The 25,102-nt window shown below is 40.5% G+C and overlaps 1 protein-coding gene across 1 annotated transcript in view; it reads right to left on the bottom strand.

The window, feature by feature from the left end:
- Positions 1 to 25,102, bottom strand: part of dse (dermatan sulfate epimerase) — a 64,405-nt gene that overhangs the window by 38,014 nt on the left and 1,289 nt on the right. The window contains exon 2 of the mRNA XM_078399624.1: positions 10,398 to 10,862. Coding sequence (XP_078255750.1) covers positions 10,398 to 10,810 — 413 coding nt within the window. The 5' untranslated portion in view covers positions 10,811 to 10,862. The remainder of the gene's footprint in view (positions 1 to 10,397; positions 10,863 to 25,102) is intronic.

Here is a 25,102-nt window from a genome sequence, read left to right as displayed (position 1 = left end):
TTGATGGGCTGAATGGCCTAATTCTGCTCCCATCATCTATGACTTTAGATGGGACATCTTGGTCGCCTGAACGAGTTGGGCCGAAGGGCCTGTTTCAGTGCTGTGTGACTTCATGACTCTTGACCTGCTTGAAGTCCATCACCTGTGCTGACTGACAAACACTGACTCCTGGTTAAGCTGCACATCAAATTAAAAATTCTTCCATCCTTTTCAAACCTCTCCATGATTTTGCTTGCCCTTATCACTGCATTGTCCCCGAGCTCTGTAATTCTCTGAGATTTTTGCATTCCTCTGATTTCGGTCCTTCATTCAATCCTGCATTTAATCATTTCACCAATAGTACCAGTGCCATCAGTTCCAAGGCCTTAAGCTTGAGAATTCCCTCTCAAAACATGTTTCTGTTTTCTTCATTAAGTCAGGCTAAACATAAATCACTTTCACCAAGTCTTTGTTTATGTCCTATCACATGGCTAAATATCAGCCCCAGTTTGATAGCACATCTTTGAAACGTGCCAGATAATTAGTAGTTCTTCTGAAAATTCTCAAGTCATACATTGTTTACCCCAAGGCTAGAAGAGATAGCATTACAGAAATTAAATATGATTGCGTAAATCGCAGAAGGTTACATGGAATATATAGCAAAGTGTCCGAGAAGCAGTTTTCCCCAGAAACTCTGTTATCTCAAACTCCCTACACATCAGTTAAGCACTTAGCAAGGTTCTAATACAAAACCACAATTCTGTGCATTCCCATCAAGTGCTCCCAGGCACTGATTGTCTATCTTACCATATGTAAAAAAAAAAAACCTCATTCAGTTAAATCAAATCAGATTTACTTGATTTTTCATTTCCCCAGCAATAACTGGCACTGAATATTGCATTACCATGGCCTTCACTATGCTTCCTAGAACCATATTAATAATAGAGGGAATAACTTTCATAACAGCTTATACAGGCCCAAAAAGATAAAAATAGGAAGATCACTTTGTACTGAATATTTATGCAGCATAGTGTACCACCGCTACCTTCTGTCAGTACACATCTTTCCAGAATAACAGAAAATGGAACTCAGTTAACCTATCAATAACTAGAGAAAAGAAATAATTAAATGATTAAATGAGCAGCAAAAGAATCGGATTAAGAATTGGATTCAAGAACAAAAATGTATTATATAGATGAACTTGTCTCAGCTGCTGAACCACTGTTTAAATATTTTTGATTTCTTCTCACAAACATAATATAGGTATGACTTTTGCTTTTTTATTATATATTTTTGCTTTAATTTGAGGGTTTTGGTAGTTATCCAAGACTGGAGAATTCAATGTTCTTATTGTTGGGTTGTAAGCTACCTTAGGTATAAGAGGTGCTGTCTTCAATCGGTTGTCTTAAAGAATCCAAAAATACATGTCGTTGGTTGTAAGTTACCCAAGCATTGCATTCCGTTGGGTGGAAATTTATTTTTCATACCGTTGGGTGGTAAACTATTTTTTATACCATTGGGAGTTTGTTACTGTTGCAGTTGATGACCTTAGATCAGAACTGGAATTACATGCTGAACACAAATTGAAAAGACTAGTTAACAGAAATTATTTAATTCAGTGCAGTGTCCCAGGGGGATTGGAACATGCCTGGGTGGATGAAGAGATGCTGTTGCTCAGACTTGCACAATTCCAATGTAAGAGGTCAGAGTCCAGAATGCATAAGATGTGTTCTGCAAAACATTCAGGTACAATTTTACACAATGAATGGTAGGGCTCTGGGGAGTGTTGTGGAGCAGAGCGATCCAGGAGTGCAGGAACATAGTTCACAGGTAGATAGGGTGGTCAAAAAAGCTTTTGGCACATTGGCCTTCATCAGTCAGAGTATTGAGTATAGGAGTTGGGAGGTCATATTACTGTTATACAAGATATTGGTGAGGCTGCATTTAGGATATTGTGTTCAGTTTTGGTCATCATGTTACAGGAAAAATGTGTAGGATTATATATTATTTTATTGGGAGTAGGGATTAGAGTTTCCCCTCACCCTTCCCAGTTCCCCACTGTCTTCCTGTCTCCTACTACATCCTATATTTGTCCCGCCCCATCCCCTGACATCAAACTGAAGAATAGTCTCAACCCGAAACATCACCCATTCCTTCTCTCCTGAGATGCTGCCTGACCCGCTGAGTTACTCCAGGATTTTGTGTCTACCTTCATGTTACAGGAAAGATGTCAAGATGGAAAGAAAAGCAGAGAAGATTTACGAGGATGTTTCCGGCCCTGGAGGGCCCGAGTAAAGGGAGGTTGAGCAGGCTAGGACTTTATTCCTTGTAGCACAGGAGGATGAGGGGTGATGTTATAGAGATGTACAAAATCATGAGGGGAATAGGTAGGCACAGTATTTTGTCCAGAGTGGTGGAATCAAGAACCAGAGGTCATTGGTTTAAGATGGGGAGGGAAAGATTTAATAGGAGTTTGAGTGGTAACTTTTTTTACATGAAGGGTGGTGGATGTATGGGTTGAGCTGGCAGAGAGGCAATTTGAGGCAGGTACTATTACAATGTTTAAGAAACATTTAGACAGGTACATGGATCGGACATGTTTGGAGGGATACGAGTCAAATGCAGACAAATGGAAACTGGTGTAGATGGGGCATGCTGGGCGGCATGTGCAAGTTGGGCCAAAGGGTCTGTTTCCACATGGTATGATTATGACTTGCTTGTTCTAATTACTGCTAGCACAGTTGGCCTAGCTCATTTGTGCTTACTGACAAAGTGCCTCTCTCACTACTCCACAGCACTGTATTTCAACTGTGTTAAAAAATTCACAACTTCAATCAGCATTCATGCTCTTCTGCACAACTGTGACTTCAAAAGTAACTAATTAACTGTAAAGCATCTTGGGATATTCAGGAACTGGGAAAAACATTTGGTTTTCACCCATTTCAGTTATTCTTTTATCACAGCTTTACGATGAACCTCCTGTGATGAGGTGTTAATGCATTGGCAATTTATTAAAATTACAGTGTCCTCCATGCAAAACTGGACAAAATGGGCACATGCATGAGATTAATTCCAGGCTTATTGATAAGAGTGCTCATTCTGAAATGGAGACCATCTGTCATCAATTTTCAACAACATAATGAGGCTGAATCACACTCGATCTGATGTGCATCCCATGCTCATTGCATGCAGATCCTGCCTGGTGTATCTGGTGAGAGCCCATTACAGGGACTCTCCACATTCAGGAGATGAATAGGCCTCAAACACCACAGTCCCAATACCCCATCCCAGGATTAATGAGACAGCCTTGGGAAAAGTAAAACTGAGGACAGAGTTTTGCTTAGTTGTGGATAGGAGGGATATGGACCAAGTGCAGGCAGGTGGGACTAGTAAAGCTGGGACATGTTGGCCGGGTGGGCAAATTGGGCCAAAGGGCCTGTTTCCACACTGTATCACTATGATGCTAGTGTACTGTAAGGCTCTCTGCACTTCTGATCTTCAGAAACCCTGAAACATTATTAGAAGCGATGCAAGTAATTAAAATGATAAAAATAACATTAACATTAAAAATAAATCAATAACATTAAACATGTAAATCAATATTGGTAAATCAATAACATTTACCAAGGAAAATAATCTGAATCTCTTACTATCCCATCTTCTGAGCCAAGAATTCATATCAAATTGAATAAGTTCTCATCCTACACCAGCTCTATTATTCGCTAGTACCTATACTATCTAGAGATGCTGCGTGTCTCGCTGAGTTACTCCAGCATTTTGTGTCTATCTTTGCTATAAAACATTATTGATATTAAGCATGCAGGTACAGCAGGCAATGAAGAAAACCAATGGCATGTTGGCCTTCATTGCAAGATTATTTGAGTTTAGGAGCAAGGAGGTCCTACTGCAGTTGTACAGGGCCCCGGTGAGACCGCACCTGGAGTAGTGTGTGCAATTTTGGTCTCCTAATTTGAGGAAGAACATTATTGCTATTGAGGGAGTGCAGCGTAGGGTCACCAGGTTAATTCCAGGTCAGTAGGTTAGGCACTACATGTAAAAGGAGAAACAGAGTTGACATTTCAAGTTGGCAATCTGTTATCAGATGTTTTTAAGTTGCTGACAAGTTTAGGCAATGCCTAATGCAAGTTTCAGAAACTTCACCTCTGTTCAGCCACATTACAGTCCTCAGGATTCTACATGGATTTCAACAATTTTAGAAGACCATCATTTCCTGTCTCAGGACTGATCAATTCTGATGAGAAGTTATTCACTTGTGTTTCTCTCTTGGATTTGCTACCTGACCTGATTTTTAACATACTTTTTTTATTGCAACTGATGTGTTCTGCGTCACACAATTTCAGCAATTTTGTCTTTTCAATTGCTCTCATTCATCTCCCTCATTTTACACTCCTCCCGGCAGATCACCCACTTTAAAACAGCTTTAATAGTATTTTTGTCACCTGTATTCTCCTGGAATACATTCTATCACTGATATTCCCCGTGTTTTTCTTCGCCCCTCTTCTCTGCTGTACACTTATTTTTCTACTTTCTTTTGGTTCATTTCATCAACTTGAAATGTTAACTTTCTTCTTCTCCCACAGCTGACCTGCTGAGTAATCTTGGCATTTTCAAATTTTTTTTTTTTAATGCCGGAGAAGTTTCCTCAGGTGTGGCCAACTGCACACAATTGGGACCCTAATAGCTAATGCTGCCATAGCAGATTAGTTCTTTATTGACTAGAGGGAGTAATACTGTCACTTTGAGGTTTTTGACCATACCATCAGAAAAAAACATTTGTTAAAGAGGTGAAGAATGATTCAGCAATGAAAGGCATTTGGCAAATCATACTTGTGTGGAATATTTAGTAGAGCTAATTATTACTAGTTCCTTGCTCTTCTGATATTGTAAAAATGTTGATATGATTTTGCATTTGTTTCATTGGATTCAGTATTGTTACATGAGCAGGATTCATTACTCCTGGTTTGAAACCCTCCCCAAACAGTGGATGAGAAGCTATAGAAATACTGTCATTCATCTCAGCAATCATCAGAGGACAATTTATGTCATTGGGCAGTTTAAAGAGTTATACATAAGTAGCTCATTGCTATCTATATACTAAAACTTTCATTTGTTTGATTGTTCCTGAACTACAGCCAAATTGGTACACGATAGCGTGACAATTTTAGGCCGACCTTACTCACCGACTTCCCTTTGGCGCTAATCTGTTTCATTAAAAACGGTGTTATATTTTTTAAGTTATTCACATTTTAAAGTTTAAATCTATCTCCTAGGATCAAAATTGACAGCTGTACAGCATAAGGCAAGAATTCTATTCAATTCTGGGCACCAACAAAAGCAAACTTGATGAAACATGTTTTAAAAGAGTCCTTAGACATTCATGCGACATTTACCAATCAAAATTATAGGATTCGTTCTTTTTAGTGTTAAATTAACTCTCTCACATGTATTGCAGTCAATTGGTGTATGAATCTGTTAAAAATTAAGGAAGGAAAGTATTACCTGACCATATAGCTTTGACTTTGAATGTCAAATCAGGAAACAATCAGCTTTTATTTAATAATGATACAAACTTTGGTTCAATAAAAGTTACCTTGGGTATTTCTACATGGAATAAACATAAGTCTGTACTTCACAAAGGATGGGAGTGGACTGTTAGAGACTGGGATAAAGCAAGTTCCTATCCAAAGTGGTTTAGACAAATGGAAGGCCAACATTTTTTGACCAAACTGGGGAAGGAACAAACTAAGCATAAAGCAGTACATGGGTTGCTTACTGTTTTCAGAGCTCTGACAGAAATGAATAGCAGGGTTGAATACAGAATGTTAGTGGTTAAAGTCCTTCTCCAAGACGGAAGAGGAAGCCAGGGAACAATTAGTTAGGAATCCTATATAGTTATTTTGGATTACTCCCTTGTTGGTCAGCATGAAGGCTGATGTTATCAAAAAATAAATGAATTATGAACCAAATTACCACCGATAGTTGTCCAAATCTGAAAAGGGCAGGGAAGGAATTACTCAATACCCAATTTGTTGTAGTTGCTTTTTCCTTTATATATTAAACTTTTATTTGGTTAATGAATTTTCTTATATTATCCTTTCAAGCAGTGCTTGCATCCTATATTACAAGATGTGCAAGAATACCTCTTCATACTATGGCTGATTCTTACACCTTGAAATAGTGTCCCGCTGAATGACCTTTTTGTAAATAAAAGCACTTTTTGCCAACTTTACAGTCAAACCTTTTTAATGATTTAGAACATATCTACTTTAACAGCAGCACTACCTTATCTTTCGTAGTCCCTCAACTCAAAGACTGCTTCAGCAAATCATCCTTGTAATCTCCCCATGGCCATGATTCACTTCCTTAAAGTGCTCAGAATAGAACCCAGTGCTTCACTTCAGATCTAACCACTGCTAAATACAGACTCAATAGAATATCCTCGATCTTGTACTCTATTCCAGTATTAATAGAATTTTTCTTAACTTTACCTGACACCTTCAAAGATTTGTGCATCTGTACACCATCCTGTTTCTCAGTTTCTACATTTGCGTTTAAATTGTACCTTCCCCTCATTCTTACCAAATTGAAGCATTGCGTAATTCTTGTTAAATTTGCCACAGATGATGCCTGACCTGCTGAGGTTTACTTGGACTTTGTGTTTTATTTCTGTTTCCCAATGTCTCCAGTTTTCAAAATCACTTTCAAAATCACTCCCTATTTTCTGCACAAAACTGTCTTTTCTGTCATGCACTGTTTATCCACCAACATAATTAATTTTATTATGCCTATACTCAATAATGCAAGGTAATCCTAAAATCACAACCTGAGCATTAACTTTTAACTATTTCCCTAGCTACTAGAAGTGACAGCAAGGAATTTTCTTCCTTAGTTTGTCAGTTTAGAATAGTGAGAGGTTTGGATAGAGTGGATGTGGAGAAGATGTTTCCACTAGTGGGAGAGTCTAGAATTAGAGGTCATAGCCTCAGAATCAAAGGACATTATTTTAGGAAAGATGAGGAGGAATTTCTTTAGTCAGAGGGTGGTGAATCTGTGGAATTATTTGCCACAGAAGGCTGTGGAGGCCGTCAGTGGATATATTTAAGGCAGAGATAGATAGATTCTTGATTAGTACACGTGTCAGGGGTTATGAGGAGAAGGCAGGAGAATGTGGTAAGGAGGGAGAGATAGTTCAGCCATGATTGAATGGCAGAGCAGGCTTTTGATGGGCTGAATGGCCTAATTCTGCTCCTATCACTTATGATCTTCCCACATGAACCATGATATCTAGGCTGTTCCATCCCCCAATATGTTCTGCAGCCTCACCAGGTCACTGACTGTAGAATCAAGGGCATTGTTGCCTTCTCCTTCAACAATATCTGCTGGATTTGATCTGTATGATATTACAGAGCCAGTTTTAATTGATTTCACTATTGATAAACATTGATAATAGCTTCAAGCTGCAAGAAATTCTAAGCTGCCTTTACAACAGAAAAGGAAGTAATTTCTATTTTTGGAATTCAGTTATGAATCAAATGTACTCAGCAATCACGGTGCTTGGAAATCATTAAGCGTATCTTAAAATCTTACTCTTTCGACTATAATTATCTCTGGCTACATTCCGGAAAAGGTCAAATGAGTTTTGAAAATGATGGTACATATGACTTTGGCTGTATAGACAGTGTGCCACAATATTACATTTACACTTGTCCTTCATAACAAAAGTTCAATGGAAGTATTGAATGCAGAAGACAACACACAAAAACCACAACGTTGAACATTAGTATGTGAAACCGCGAACGAACTTCTACAACCATGTATTCCTCAAAAATCGCATTTATTTGTGTTTGTGACTGGAGATGTACATCTCATCGGACGATGTTCAATGCAATGATACCCTTCGGTATAATTTTCATTACTGATACTTTATGAAACTGGAAATAAGAAATGCATTGACAGCCAATTTTAAATGGAAACTGCAAATTTTATGTAATCAGGCTAGATTATTTAATGGACATTGCTACAGTTTCCATTTCTCACCATCCTCCTCCCCTATTGCAGGCGTTGATGCTACCAAGTGCACTGTTGGCTACTCTGTTATCAATTGCCTTGAAAAGATACCAATTCTGGTACAACATAGTCATGATCATCCACTCATCTCAACAGGCTTTTAGATAACAATAATGGTCAGATATATCGGTCATCTTGTGCAAGAATGCTCAAGATAGTTGCACCATCCATATGGGCACATTTTGATGAAACCAGCACTTTTCTAAATGGTTCACAATTTACTCATGATTTGTCAGTTACTAAGGGAATCAAAAAGCTGTATTTAATACAAACAAAATCAGGAATTGAAAGTGTTGTATGGGTGTATATTTTGCAGTGTATATTTTGTTTACGTTCATTATTGATTTAATCATTTTACATTGCAGACGTCCCTTCATACTTGTATTGAAAGCCATGCTGATCTTTAAGGTAGCCCATTCCTCTCCCTGGCCAGTTTTTTTTCTCTTCATTTACCTTTAAAATCTCTTGGGATTTTCCTTTACCTTGCCTGCCAAATCCATCTGATGTCCTCTTTGAGCTCCCAATTGTTCTTGTGTGTACTCCTGCACTTCTTATACCCATCAAGTGTTTGCTTGATCTCGACTATATAAGTAGGATATGCACTTCCTTTTTTCTGACCAGTGCTCACTACTACTAATCTGTAGAGGTTCTACAAACTTGCCCGTCTTCCCCTTGCAAAACATGCTGTCCCTGAATGTGTGCTATCACACTGTTAAAAGCCTTCCACTTGCCAGGTATTCCTTTACTTGCAAACAGTCTCATCTAGTTGACTTCTGTAAGTTCCTGCCTAATGCCTCCAAATTTATATTATCCTAATATATGGCCTTAATTTGTGGACTGGCCCTGTTTTACTATACAACTATTTTAAAGATGATAGAATTATGGTCACTGGTCCCAAAGTGCTCTGCCACTTACACTTCAGTCACTTGCTCTCCCTCGTTCCCCAAGAGGAGTTCAAGTATTGCACTCTTTCTAGTTGGACCCAAGATATATATATTGATTAAGGAAGCTTTCCTGAACACATTTCACCAATTGCATCCTGTTCAAGCCTTTTGCACTGTAGGCAACCAAATCAATATTAGGGATCTTTAAGTCTCCCACCAATACTACCCTAGCATTCCTGCAGCTATCTGCAATATATTCCTGTGCATCTGTTCCTTGAATTTCCATTGACTATTACAGGGGTCCTGTAATAGTTTCATCAAAGTGATCCTTTCTCGTTTCTAAACTCTACCTATATAACCTCACTGAACATTCACAAGAATATCCTCTCTGTTCACTATTATTAAATCCTCCCTTATCAAAAAGGCGACTCCACCTCTTACCTCTATCGCACCTGTAGCATCTGTACCCAGGAACATTAAGCTGCTAGTCCTGTCCTTCTCTCAGCCATGTTTCTGTTATGGCCATGATAACCCAGCCCCCCCTAGATTGATACAAAACAAAACAACAGCCAGCATCTCTGGTACCACAAACCCTTTTCTTCCCAAGTGAATCATGATATACTGGAGGAACATTGATATTAATGTTATCTGTGCCAACAATAATAAAACTATAAGCAAGCTCATTGGGTTACACTGATATCTTTGATTCAGAAATCCACAGATTCAGTTGCTATTCTGGGTAAGTTCCACATTGTTGATGCAGATACCAAAATATAGCCCTGCATGCTTGTCCAGATAGATACCAAACATGGCATTATTTGAAGAACAGACAAGTTATCTTAATGTTCTGGCTTGGTATCCTGCCCAGACTGGATATATTCCTGGGAAGTTTCATCACATGGCCTCCCACCTCCAATATTTAATGTATTTATGACACTGCTTTGCTCCATCTCAAAACACACTTAATGGGTGCATTTATCCAGTTAAAATCACTAATGTCATTTTCATATAAACTAATATATATGAAAGTAATTGAAAAAAACACAACTTTTAAACACATCTATATTTTTTCCTCTGGTTGCCAACAGCAGTGATATAGAGATTAGCCTTTAGAATGTACTAATTTATCACTTGCATAAGCCAGAAAAATGTCAGTATCTTGAGAATTAACATATTGGCTGGGCTTTGAGAGTAGCAGATAGAAAATTATTTAAAATATAAAATATGTGAAGAAATAAGCTGATGTCAATTCAAAACTTCCATCTATTTTGGCAATGCAGAATTTTTCTCTTGTACACAAAATAAAATTGGAGAGTGCGCATTAACAGTAGGTCAAGTGTTGCTAGAGCTGAACTTAAGACTAGTTTGTGCATGCAGCAAAATTAAGCCACTCGATTTTAAAAAAAAAACACATGCCACAAAATAAAAATAAAAACAAAAATCTACCAACTAGGCTGAGATGCCATCCGCGCCATGTAGCCCATGGCAAACTCCAAAGCATCTGTTCTTTCTGGAAACAATACACAGAACATAGAAAGTACTCCCAGGTTGTTTCCATAGATTTCATTCCATCGAGCACTAAAACGTTTGGGATCCCAGGGCGGTAGATATTCCTTTGGATTTGATAGCATGACCTGTACAGCATCCCAAATATTGTCCGCAATGTGCCGGTGAGTGCTTTTTGCCTTGAGCCGCAGATCCTCCACATCTCCTTGGCTGAAGTACAGCATGGGGTGACCATCATAATTCCCATTCATAAAGTGGATGCTGCCACCAGGTTTCTCACTTGCAGTCGGTGCCAATAGGGAGAAGAGATTTATGAAAAATATGGCTGGTACTCCATGTGTATATGTCTTCATTGTGGCATCAGGTCCCCAAAGCCCAATTCCAGCCAAATCATCTTCAACAACCCTGGAAAAGAAAAAAAAAGAAAAATACACATCACAAATCAATTACCATGACTCCAAACTCATGAATGATGGCAGGATTGGGATTCCACCCATGCTAAAATATCCTGACAACCATTGATGCTTAGAATCTGAAGGTCCCGACCCAAAACATCACCCATTCCTCTCCAGAGATGCTGGCTGTCCCACTGAGTTACTTAAGCATTTTGTGTCTTTCTTCGGTGTAAATCAGCATCTGCAGTTATTTAGAAACATAGAAAATAGAAAATAGGGTGGCCCCTGGTTCTGGACTCCCCCAACATTGGGAACATTTTTCCTGCATCTAGCTTGTCCAGTCCTTTTATAATTTTATATGTCTCTACAAGATCCCCTCTCATACTTTTAAACTCCAGTGAATACAAGCCTAGTCTTTTCAATCTTTCCTCATATGACAGTTCTGCCTTCCCAGGGATCAATCTCGTGAACCTATGCTGCACTGCCTCAATTACAAGGATGTCCTTCCTCAAATTAGGAGACCAAAACTGTTCACAATACTCCAGATGTGGTCTTACCAGAGCACTATACAACTGCAGAAGAACCTCTACTCCTATACTGCCGAAGAACCTCTTTACTCTTTTACTCATTATGAAGGCCAACATGCCATTAGCTTTCTTCACTGCCTGCTGTACCTGCACGCCAACTTTCAGTGACTGGTGTACAAGGACACCCAGGTCTCGCTGCACTTCCCCCTTACCTAACCTGACACCATTGAGATAATAATCTGCCTCCTTGTTTTTGCTGCCAAAGTGGATAACCTCACATTTATCTACATTATACTGCATCTGCCCACTCACTCAACCTGTCCAGGTCACCCTGCAACCTCCTAACATCCTCTTCACAGTTCACATTGCCACCCAGCTTTGTGTCATCTGCAAACTTGCTAGTGTTACTTCTAATTCCTTCATCCAAATTATTAATACACATGGTAAATAGTTGCGGCCCCAACACTGAGCCTCGCGGCACTCCACTCGCCACTGCCTGCCATTCTGAAAAGGACCCGTTTACTCCTACTCTTTGCTTCCTGTCTGCCAACCAATTCTCTATCCATGTCAACACCCTACCCCCAATACCATGTGCTCTAATTACATTTCTTACACGTTGATGCTTAGAGACTGAAATACCAGTGCTTTATATGGCACATTATTCAGGAGTAATCCGCTTCTTCATGTTGGGAAGGAAGAAAGTTGGAATGGGTTGAAAATTTAAGAAATACACTAATCATGAAAAAAAATTAAAAAATCCAGTTTTAAGCAGGGTGGTATAAAATAAATTGCTCTCTTGCATTGCAATTTATTACTTTAAGTTATATGGATTTATTTGCAGTCAACTTAATCTAAATCAAGTTAAACAATCCTAACAACAGCATGAAGAGAAAAGTGAGCATTAGTGCAAAATCATTACTCACAGTCAAGTATAGTTTCTGAGATAGAGGATGTTTCACATTATCAAAATGACAAGGATTTTTTTTTTCCAGCCAATACTATTCTTCAATTTGGTCTGACAGAATAACACAATTTGGAAGTTCTAAAAGCCTCTTAGCAGAAATGCACTGCAGAAAACATAACCAAGCCTTGTCTAATCTAACATTATAGCTCAAAACTGATTAATGTACATACTTTGCGGTGTTGAAAAACGAGACAAAGACATAAGAATCGATTTTTCTTTTGAGCTTATTTATTCACAACAAGATGAGAATTCTAAGTTCCAATTTTCAATTAAAAATGCAAATTCTCTTATTTAACTATGTGGATTGGATCGATTAAATTCGAATCCATAATCCAGCCATAAACATTAATCTCCTTCTGCCTTCCATTGACTAACATTCACAATTATCAGATGAAATCTTAAACTGAAAATTACTCTCACATGCTCATCAACTTCCCATTATTTATTTTGTCACTTAAAGTAGGCAGCGTACCAGTTGAAGATGGAAGAACACAGAGGCCCTGCCAGAAGATCACAGCAAGAATATGCAAGGTTCATCTAGACTTTAATCTCCATATAGATTGTGCCAACCAAATTGGTAACAGAGCTGAGGAGGATTTTATGGAATGTATATGAAATGCGTTTTTAAACCAATATGTAGAGGAACCGACTAGAGGACAGGCCATCCTAGACTGGGTATTTGTAATGAGGAAGGATTAGTTAGCGATCTTGTTGTGCAAGGCTTCTTGGGAAACAGTGACCATAATATAGTGGAATTCTGCATTTAGATGGAGAGTAACACGGTTAATTCAGAGACTAGTGTCCTGAACTTGAATAAAGGAGACTTTGAAGGTATGAGTTGGGAATTGGTTAGGATAGACTGGCAAATCTATCCTTAAAGGGTTGACAGTGGAGATGCAATGACAAAGATTTAAAAACCGCATGGATGAACTCCAGAAATTGTTCATCCCTGTCTGGCGGGGAAAAAAACTGGGAAGGCGGCTCAACCGTGGCTAACGAGGGAAATCAAGGATAGTGTTAAATCCAAGGAAGATGCATATAAATTGGCCAGAAGCAGCAAACAGAGGACTGGAACTTTAGGAGGACAAAGGGGTTAATTATGACCGGGGTGGGGGGGGGGGGGGGGGGTGGGGGGAAGAGCATGAAAGGAAGCTTGCAGGGAATATAAAAACTGACAAAAAGTTTCCTTAAGATTGTAAAAAGGAAAATATTAGCGAAGATGGATGTAGGTCCCTTCCAGTCAGAGACAGGTGAATTTATAATGGGGAAACAAGGAAATGGCAGAACAGTTAAACAAATACTTTGGTTCTGTCTTCACTAAGGAAGACACAAACAATCTCCCGGAAATACTAGGGGACCAAGGATCTAGTGGGAGGGAGTAACTGAAGGGAATCAACATTAGTCAGAAAATGGTGTTAAGTAACCTGTTGGGACTGAAGGCAGATAAATCCCCAGACCATCCTCATGCATGGCCTGCGTCCCAGAGTACTCAAGGAGGTAGCCCTAGAAATTGTGGATGCATTGGTGATCATTTTCCAATATTCTCTCGACTCTGGATCAGTTCCGGTGGACTGGAGGCTAGCCAATGTAACTCCACTTTTTAAGAAAAGAGGGAGGGAGAAAACGGGGAATTATAGACCAGTTAGCCTTACATCGGTAGTGGGGAAGATGCTGGAGTCCATTATTAAAGATGTTATAGCCGCGCATTTGGAAAGCAGTGACATGATCGGTCAAAGTCAATATGGATTTATGAAGAGGAAATCATGATTGACTAATCTTTTGGAATTTTTTGAGGATGTAACAAGTAGAATGTATAAGGGAGAGCCAGTGGATGTGGTGTATCTGGACTTTCAAAAAGCCTTTGACAAGGTCCCACACAAGAGATTAGTGTGCAAAATTAGAACACCTGGTATTGGGGATAGGGTGTTAACATGGATAGAGAACTGGTTGGCAGACAGGAAGCAAAGAGTAGGAATTAACGGGTCCTTTTCAGAATGGCAGGCAGTGACTAGTGGGGTGCCACAACCCCAGTTATTTACAATATATATTAATGATTTAGACGAGGGAACTAAATGTGGCATCTCCAAGTTTGCGGATGACACAAAGCTGGGTGGCAGTGTGAGCTACGATGAGAATGCTGTGAGGCTGACTTGGACAGGTTGGGTGAATGAGCAGATGTAGTATAATGTGGATAAATGTGAGGTTATCCACTTTGGTGGCAAGAACAGGAAGGCAGATTATTATGGTGTCAGATTAGGAAAAGGGGAGGTGCAATGAGACCTGGATGTGCTTGTACATCAGTCACTGAAAGCTGGTACAGCAGGCAGTGAAGAAAGCTAATGGCATGTTGGCCTTCATTGAGAGAGGATTTGAGTTTAGGAGCAAGGATGTCCTACTACAGTTGTACAGGGCCCTGGTGAGACCACACCTGGAGTATTGTGTGCAATTTTGGTCTCCTAATTTGAGGAAGGACATTATTGCAAATTTCCCCAGTGTGATACAAATAAAGGAATATATTTTATTATTATTATCATTGCTATTGATGGAGTGCAGCGCAGGTTCACCAGGTTAATTTCTGGGATGGCGGGACTGACATATGATGAAAGAATGGGTCGACTGGGCTTGTATTCCCTGGAATTTAGAAGGATGAGTGGGGATCTTATAAAAACATATAAAATTCTTAGAGGATTGGACAGGGTAGATGCTGGGAAAATGTTCCCGGTGTTGGTGGAGTCCAGAACCAGGGGTCACAGTTTAAGAATGAGTGGTAGGCCATTTAGGACTGAGATGAGGAAAAACTTGTCCACCCAGAGGGTTGTGAATCTGTGGAATTCTCTACCACAGAAGGCAGTGGAGGCCAATTCAATGAATGTTTTCAAGAACAGGATTCTGATTTTGGATGATCAGCCATGATCATATTGAATTGTGGTGCTGGTTCGAAGGGCCAAATGGCCTTCTCCTGCACCTATTTTCTATGTTTCTATGTAGACATCCATTGAAAAGGATGGATTTATTTTTTTTACAAATTTACAACAAAAAAATCCCTTATTCAAAAACTCTATCAAATCCATGAGGTTTGCAACATGTTAACTAAACTGGTGAAGCCACCTTTGATAATATTGTTATGTTCATCAATTCTGGCAAACATTAGAAAAAGCAAGAAAGAGAATGTTAAATATTATGGAATAATGCAGCACAGAAGAACTCATTCACTTCCATCTGGTCTCTGGCATCTCTTCAAAATCTAATTTTCCAGCACTATAGTTCTGTAAATTTATCCTTTCCAAATTATCATCCAATTCCACTCTGAAAATTACAACCATTACATTTTCAAGGTGTGCATGCCAGATCCAGTGTACAGTGCGTTTGGAATTCTGGTGCTCAGGTTAAAAAGGTCCTTCAAAAAACATTAAGGCAGGAACAGATAATTAATTGAGGTTCTTAGTGAGATGCTGTCAATGCAAAATAGTTGCATTGGTCCCGATGTTAAACTTTAAATAATAGAAATATTAAATATTTTCAGATACATTACTGAGAGAGTTGTAAATGAAAGTATTATGTATATAGAAATCATTTAAAATTATCTGTGTTTGGACGCCAATTTGTATACATTGACAAAGCTCTCATCTGCATCAAGAGGACAACACAACCTATGTGAAAGGTGAAGTCTCCAGAGAGCACATCATAGTGGCACAGGATTGCATAGTAAAATTGCCAACCTGGGAAAATGAAAAAAAAAGAACAATGCCAATGAACAGGTAAATAATTTGTTAATAACGTATGGAAGGTCACATTAAGTGTAGGCACACAAGACTGCAAATTGTGGAGCCTGCAACAAAAACAAACAAACGCGCAACTGGAAGAATTCAGTGCATCCCAGCATCTATGGATGAAGGATCCCAAGCTAAACTATCAGATGCCCACTTTCCTCCACCTGGCAAGTTCCTCCAGCTGCTCTATTTTTTTGGCAGCAGAGGTTTTTGCATCTGCTCATCATGTTATCTCCAACACAGATGTACGAATAAAACAAGCCTGCTTGCTTGAATGTGGTGCCAAGAAGTTTGATTTTTACCCCCACCAGATTTGATGAGCAAGTTGACAGCACATCATGGGAACAATGACATTATCAAGAACATTATTTTCTGTTCATATCCTTCTGCGGATCAATTTTACAAAGGGTAGGCCACTGCATTTCTTTTTAGCTGGTACATAAAATATTTATCCTTGGCACATATACTATAAAGTGAATATTCCAATAAAGTATAAAACTTCAAATCAGAACAAGAGAACATAAAACAAAAAATGTTTCCTTCAGTATTGGATTTCCCTTGCATGGGAAGAGAATGTAATTCGATCATGGAGCACTGTATGGCAGAAACATGTAAGGAAGTAAAGTTTACAAAATAACACAACTTCCCAAAAGCCTTCTGAATTTATCAAACAAGTAAAGATACCAGTTTTGATATCTGATCTGTGTTATCTCCAATCATAGCCAAAATAGCAGTAGAGATTTTACAAATGCACCAAATACCACTTGGTTCAGATAGAAAAATTAAGTAAAATGAACTCACATGCTGAGTGTTACATGGAAATGTACGTTCAACCATCATGACATTAATTTAATGCAAACTCAAATTTGAGAATGAGTAATGAGCGCCTGGATCTATTGAAAGGGTAACATTGTTTCTCAAAAGATCTTTCTAGAAAAATTGTTTTCTACACAGCTAGGTTTGTTTTGGAAAGATAACCCTCAACTTTTTCTGCTGCAAACTATTGTTAAATTCTTCACCATCTCCACTTTCACCTTCAACTAAATATTTCCCATGAGATCAGGACTGTCCAGTCTGCTGATTTGCATCGTTCCCATAAAGCCAAACTTGTGATGTTCACCACATTCTTGGCCCTTCGAGGAACTTGGATCTTTTTCATTTCTCTTCTGGCTCCCAAAACCCTCTGCAAGTTCCCTTTAATCCAAGATCTACTTCCAGCTCTGCCCACCCATATCTCACAAAACTACTGATTGCACAAGTTCTGTTCGGCTGCAATTGGAGTACTGCATGCAGTTCTGAATACCCCATTACAGGAAGGATGTGAAGGCTTTGGAGACTGTGCAGAAGAGCTTTACCAAAACAATGCATGGATTAGAGGGTATTAGCTATAAGGAGAGCTTGGACAGATGGATCATTTTCTTTAGGATGCTGGAGGTTGAGATGAGACCTGATAGAAGTATATAATGTTATGAGAGGCATAGATAGGATAGACATATCATTTTTACCAGAAGAGAAATATCAACGATTAGAGGGAATAGCTTTAAGGTGAAAGTTTAAAGAAGGTGTGCAGATAATTTTTCTTTTTCTTACACACCGGAGTTAGTGGCTGCCGAGGACATGCTGTCAGGGATGGTGGCGGAGCTAGATACAAGGGTGGCAGGCAAGAGATTTTTAGATAGGCACAGAGGAGGGATATGGATCATGTTCAGGCAGAAGAGATAAGCTTACGTATGGCATTACGTATGTCACAGATGTTTTGGGTCACAGGAACTGTTCCTGTGCTGTTCTGTGTTCTAATCCTGCCTCTATATTAGCTAATATTATAAAAGTATTTTTCTGCCCAGGTATTGTTCCATTCTCTTGCAAGTCACATGACAATATTCTCCTCAAAAATAAGCATGATCCTTCTATCTTTGTAAACTACTAGCTCAATTGCCAGCTTATCCTTTCTTCAGCAAAAAATCAGATTTTGTAAGCTTCCGAGAGTTCTCCCCATCTTTTTCAGTACTAAATTTAAACTGTCCTGTCAGAGTACCAAACGTCAGAATCAATAATGACACCCTGCACATTTGTAACAAGGTAATCAATGCAGTCCATCCATAACCTTTGGCATGACTGACTACATCCTCCTCCTTCTCCTCCTCTAGTTGGAAGAGACTGAACCCTCCTAGCTCCTTTTTTTTATAAACTTTGGTGCTTCCTGCTTCACAATTACACAACACGTTAGCTCTCATGGCTAAAGGGATATGGGGAAAAAGCAGAAACGGGGTACTGATTTTAGATGATCAGCCATGATCATATTGAATGGCAATGCTGGCTCGAAGGGCCGAATGGCTGACTCCTGCACCTAGTTTTCCCATGTTTCTAACACACCTCTGCAAGATCATTTGAAAAAAATGTTCAGTTTAGTTTATTGTCACAGTGAAAAGCTTTGTCGCATGCTAACCAGCCTTGGCGTACATGATGATGCTCACGTTACTTATCATTTTGTTCACTCTATTGGCCATACATTGTCCCCACATCAGGGTTGGAATGTGGAGATCTCATCCATTTGGTTCCAGTCAAAAACTCCATTCCTCGTTTCCTAACTAAATCTCACCCTGATAAATGACAAACCAGAGTGAAACCTCACATCACCCAGTGTTGACGTTTGGTCTCCAAATTCATGCCATCTCCAAGAACACCCATCATCTAAGAATCCCACAACATCTGGTAAAACTAGGCTTTCCCTAGAGCAACTGTTTTGGAAACTATATGTTGGCCATTTTAACATTCAAACATAACGACTTCAACTCTCCCAGGTGATCTTTCTGTTCCTACTCTCTATAAATGGAGATCTTATAAAATTATGCGGCCCAGTTCTAATTCACAGTCCTTTTTATCCAGCACTCAGTTAAATAGGAGCCCTGTTTTTGTTTTAAAGTGCTTTGAAATCCCTCCAAAATCTGATCCCTTATTACTTCCACAATCTTCTCCAACCCTACAATATATCACCTCTCCTCTCATTCAAGCTTCATGACCATCCCATTAACAGCTCCATCACTGACTGCCATGCCTTCAGCTACCAATGCCCCATCCCTAAGCCCTCACTAAACAGATCCATCTGCCTCCTTCTTAAAGGTATCCCTGAAATCCGACCTCTTTGCCTCAATGCATCTCAGTGCTAACTTTTTCAGGGTGGGGGGGGGGGGGAATGTTTCTACAAAACACCCAAGGGCAAGGGCAAGATGGAAATCAAAACTGTTCTGCTTATCATTCTGAACAAGGTAGCTGCCAGAAATAGTTAGTCTTAAAGAAGCACTTTAAATATCATTATGCTGTTTCAACAATAACATTTAACAAATACAGCCTTTGTCCATCTCAGGCTAATAAATGTCTTGGAAATGTCAACATAGTTTTGGATTTCATATGTGACTAAAACTGAAACAAATTAATAATTTGAAGACATGCAAAGTAACTGAAAGAGTTACCTCTCTCCCTTGCTGCTGCTCCTGTCTACTGAAGCACACTATTTGGACAGATTCCCAAGTGCATGCAGAGGGCAATATCTGAAACCTCCATGCAAAGCTCAGATGGTGAAATACCGGAGAACAGCCATCACATTTTGAACCACCATTTTCACAAGTACAAGTGCGAAGACTATAAACTTGTTCACACTTCCATGGAGAAATGATGGCAGTTTCAATAATGTGACACTCCCAAAAGCTGTATGAATAGATTACGATTTTAAAAAACTCACAATTCGGTTGCTGTGGCTAACTCCACCCAGTCAAAACATCTCTTTTCGGTTTAGTTTAGAGATAAAGCATGGAAATAGGCCTTTTGGCCACAGTGATCCCTGCCCGACTCGCACTATCCTGCACACCAGGGACAACTTGCAGTCTTTACCGAAGCCATTTAATGTGCAAATCTGTTCATCTTTGGAGTGTGGGAGGAAACCAGCGCACTCAGGGTAAACCCACGTGGTCATCCAGACACCACATCAAGATCTAACCTGGGTCTCTGGCACTGTAAGGCAGCAACCCTACTGCTGCGTCACTTTGTCACAGATTTAGAGCTCTTGAATATTTAAACTGGATTCTTGATAAGCAAAGTGGTGAAAGGCAGAAATGTAGAACAGAGGAGAATAAGATCAGCCATAATGTTACTTAATGTCAAAGCAAACTCAAGCGGCGAGTGGAATACTTTGCGTATGCATACGCACATGTGTGTATCGCCTCCTCCCTTGGATGCCACTTTGATCCCTTTCACCCCTTTGATCCCTTTCACCCGAGGCAGACCAGCCAGGAGGTCAATCCTCAGCATCATTGGTAATGGCCTGGTCCAATTAGCTGATATCAGATTGGCCCATCCAAACCACATCAGCCTATGCCTTACAAAAACCCACGCATTCCAGCCAGAGTAGAGAAGGGAGAGGGTGAGAGAAGGAGGGAAAGAGGAAGAAAATAGTAGGAAGAAAGAGAAAAGAAGGTGGGGTGCCTCCCTGCTAGCCGTGTTCTTCTGCTGCAGGTTCGAGGAAAAAGGAGCCACTGGAACAAACTGGAGACCACCAGCACCATGTGGTCAAGACTGGGCTGCCAGGAAGAACCCCTAAAGAGCCAGACCCTCTACTGAGGTTAAGTGACCCCACCATCGCAGCTTGCTAAATTACCATTCCTTCATTGTAAAAGGGTGTAAATACTGTAACCTGCTCTCCAGCCTTAAAGTTGCACTTTTGTTACAACTCAAGTGTTCAGTAGGACACAGCCATCTTCTTAAAGGGGATTAGTGATGGAAAATAAATACTGGCTTTGTCAGATGTATCAAATTAGTAAATACAAACCGTGGCAGTCAAAAGCTTAGGTACCAAGCCACAGCAATTAAAATTAGGAAGGTAGATGAGGCCAAAATTGATGGAACATAGGCAAACCAAAAATTGTCATGTTAATAAAGAATAGAGAAGGAGGGAGAGGCATTCCTAAACTGGGAAACAATTAGTGTGTCAAATATGCAAGTTATTTTGGGCTAACATTGTGCCTTCCCCTTTGCTTTAACTATTGTACTTGAATTTGATTTGATTGTATTTATGTATGGTATACCAACCTGTTTGGATAACATGCAACACAAAGCTTTTCACTTGAAAATAATAAATCTAAACCAAAACCAACTTGAAGACGGTTGACCAAAACTGGTTCAGGCTGACGTAGAGTGTGACAGATATATATTTGGAGTAATTGCAAACAGAAGGAAAATAAGTCTTAAATATCACAACGGGAACGAGAAAGTAAAACCTGAACAGTGGAAATTTGACAAGACTGCACTGGTTGATTTTCAGAAAATGTTGAATTCAATGTTGCGTCCCTCAGGCCGTCAGTTGAAAGATGAAACTGCTGCTCACTTGTGTTGAGCTTTGTTGCAGGATGGAGACGAGTAGGAAAGTTCAAAAGAGGTGGAAATTAAAGTGACAGTCAGCTATGGTTAATCTTGTGGAGAAAATGGGGGGATTCTGTAAAGCAGTCATCAGTCTGTTTCCTTCCCAAAATCTAAAGGGAACCATGTCTTGAGCACCAAATACAAATAGGCACGGCGATCGTTTCACTCAACACCTCCGCTCAGTCCGTCTCAACCAACCTGATCTCCCGGTGGCTCAGCACTTCAACTCCCCCTCCCATTCCCAATCTGACCTTTCTGTCCTGGGCCTCCATTGTCAGAGTGAGGCCCAGCGCAAATTGGAGGAACAGCACCTCATATTTCGCTTGGGCAGTTTACACCCTAGCGGCATGAACATTGACTTCTCTAACTTCAAGTAGTCCCTACTTCCCCTCTCTATCCCCTCCCCCTTCCTAGTTCTCCCACTAGTCTTCCTGTCTCCGACTACATCCTATCTTTGTCCCGCCCCCTCCCCTGACATCAGTATGAAGAAGGGTCTCGACCCGAAATGTCACCCATTCCTTTTCTCCCGAGATGCTGCCTGATCCAGCATTTTGTCTACCTTCGATTTAAACCAGCATCTGCAGTTTTTTTTCCTAAATACAATGCCTAAAGTGAAAGTACAACAAACAAATTATTAATTTATCTGAAATGTGTTTTGATCCTTGGAAGGATCTCAAAGTTTACAGCAGGATCTAGATCAGTTGGAAGGTAGGCTATGTAATTTAAATCTGACAAATATGAGGTGTTGTGCTTTCTTGTGTCAAACCAGGCAGGACATACACAGTAACTGGTAGAGTATTTTGGAACAGATCGAGGTGCATGGTTCCCTGAAAATGCAGTTGAGGTGGGCAGAGTGGTGAAGAAAGTGTTTGGCACGTTTGCCATCTTTGGGAAATGTATAGAGTACAAAAGTTGGGTCATAGTGATAAAGGTGTGCAAATCATTGGTGAGACCACGCTGCAAGGATGTCATTAAGTTGAAAAGGGTGCAGAAGAGATTCACAGTATGTTGCTTAGATTTGCCGGCTGCAGTTATATGATTGATAGGCTTGGACATTTTCCTTTGGAGTGTAGGAAGTTGAGGGATGAGCTTCTTGAAGTGTACATCATATGGAACATGGATACTGTAAACATGCCATCTTTTCCCCCAGGGTAGAGGATTCTAAAACTGGAGGGCAGAGGCTTAAGGTGAGAGAAGAGAGATTTATGATGGCTTCAGAGGCAGATACAGAGAAATGGGAGTATAAAATGGATGGCTGCAGAAAGCAAGATAAAAGAAAATATTGTCAAGCTATTTGTGGAACTCTGTGGGTTTGCATGGACACTGGTCACAGATCGATTCCTTGAATTACAGTGAAGCCAAGTAAAGAGTGAGAGGGATCTGGAAAAAAATTGGCAGTGGATGATCAGAGTTTTGTAGAAAACCAGACAGATTTTCTCCCCCTCCCCGTTTCTGGTGTTTCAGATTTCATTCTTCTTTTATTTATACCTACTCTAGACATGTCTTTACCAGTCCCTTTCCGTTTGCACCTCTATCTGCATCTCTCAATCGCTCTGCCTCCTTATCTTTTGTTCTCTTTGGCCCTCCCATTTTCTCTGCAACTTGTTTAACTTCAAATTTCTTTCCAATTTTAATGGTCATTGATCTACAAAGTCAGTTCTGATTATTTCCATGGATGCTGCCCGACCTGCCATCTTCAGTATTTTCTGTTTTTATTTCACATTTCCAGTGTCTACAGTACATTGCATTTGGACTACCACATCATCTAGCCCTGATCTATATTCGCTGCTGGAATACTACAGCGTGACAAGTTTTTTAATTTACTGTTTGAAAAGAGGTTTCAATCAAGCTCTTTCCTTGCGGCTTTTAAAAATATTTTCGAGAGGATGTCTGCCTTGGGCTATCGCTGTAAATGAAAACGTTTTACAGATTAGAAATGGGCGAAATGTGAATTCCAAGCAGCTTTCCTAACTTTTGGGATGTCCTTTGTACGTCTCAATGGATAGGCAGAAGTTTAAAAAATATATATCATCCTCAATAATGGCAAAAAGGCCATCGCGGATTACACAGTAGTGAAGAGCAGGCACTGGAATTTAGAAGGATGAGAGGAGATCTTATCGAAACGTATAAGATTATTAAGGGGTTGGACACGTTAGAGGCAGGAAACATGTTCCCAATGATGGGGGAGTCCAGAACAAGAGGCCACAGTTTAAGAATAAGGGGTAGGCCATTTAGAACCGAGATGATGAAAAACCTTTTCAGTCAGAGAGTTGTGAATCTGTGGAATTCTCTGCCTCAGAAGGCAGTGGAGGCCAAGTCTCTGAATGCATTCAAGAGAGAGCTAGATAGAGCTCTTAAGGATAGCGGAGTCAGGGGGTATGGGGAGAAGGCAGGAACAGGGTACTGATTGAGAATGATCAGCCATGATCACATTGAATGGCGGTGCTGGCTCGAAGGGTTGAATGGCCTCCTCCTGCACCTATTGTCTATAAGCACTGAGGGCCTGAACGTCCCCCTTTTAAAATGCAGATATCTGCAGCTCCAAATGCATCTGACGAGTTAAAGACATTTTTAATAAGGAGCAGATGCTACCATTTGTTTTGTTTCATTTATTACTGCAGTGAGACATAATTTCCATAATTGGGTAGAACGTGCAAACGGATTACTATGGGCTTAATTTTAAAAAAAGTAATGTAAACCGCAGAATAAAGTTTCAATCAAGAATCACATCAAATGAAATTTCATTTATTTTGGACTCAAAATGTACATGATGGTCGTCCCGGGACTCTTCGTGTCTTATGTCGCGATCAAATACTGACAGTGGTCGGGGAGCATGAGGATAATAACCCTGACAACATTTTTCCTTCACCGCCGCACTCTCCCGGGTTGGGGCTCTCTAACTTGCCGGGAGTTGCTCACTCTGCGAAGATCGTCAGCAGCGTGGAGAGACCCGGAACTTGAACTCTCTCTCTCTCAGCCCACGGTTAGAAATCAGACCTCCGAGCTCTGAACGAAATTCCCCTTCCTTTCCACCCACCACCAACTACATGCACCCTCCCCTTCGCAAGACCACCCGCCCGCACATGGTCTTAAATGGCAACAGTGGTTGTGGTACAAAAACTCCCCCCTCCCCTTCCCTCCCCACACCAGCGAGCAATGCAATGGGTCTCTCGTCCGTGTCCATGCATTCAGAGACTGTCTGACTTAACCCAGCAAAAGTCCCACAACAAAGTTACTCCACAACCCCAGCCCGGGAATCCCAAAGCAAGGGGCGGCTGGACACAGCAGATTCCTTTTCAACCTCCGTGTTAACCCGTCGTGCGTCTGGAGTTGCGGAGATTAAAGGCTGGCGGTGGGTGGGGAAAGCCCGGGGTGGGAGCCCCTCTGGAGCCGGTCCCAACCCCAGACTCTCTGGCAGCCGCTCAGCCGAGTCCCTGGGCGCCGGCACTTCATTCGCACTTGGAGAGGAGGGAGACTCAGGAGTGGGGAGAGAGCAGGGGGGAGAGGGGAGAGGGGAGGGGGGGGGGGGGGAGAGGGGAGAGGGGAGGGGGGGGGGGGGGGAGAGGGGAGAGGGGAG

The sequence above is a fragment of the Rhinoraja longicauda genome, chromosome 5 (genome assembly GCF_053455715.1).
Source record: "Rhinoraja longicauda isolate Sanriku21f chromosome 5, sRhiLon1.1, whole genome shotgun sequence".
In the NCBI taxonomy this organism is placed as follows: Eukaryota; Metazoa; Chordata; class Chondrichthyes; order Rajiformes; family Arhynchobatidae; genus Rhinoraja; species Rhinoraja longicauda.
Note: the sequence above shows the minus strand (reverse complement) of the source record. Positions and strands in the feature narration are given on the sequence as shown.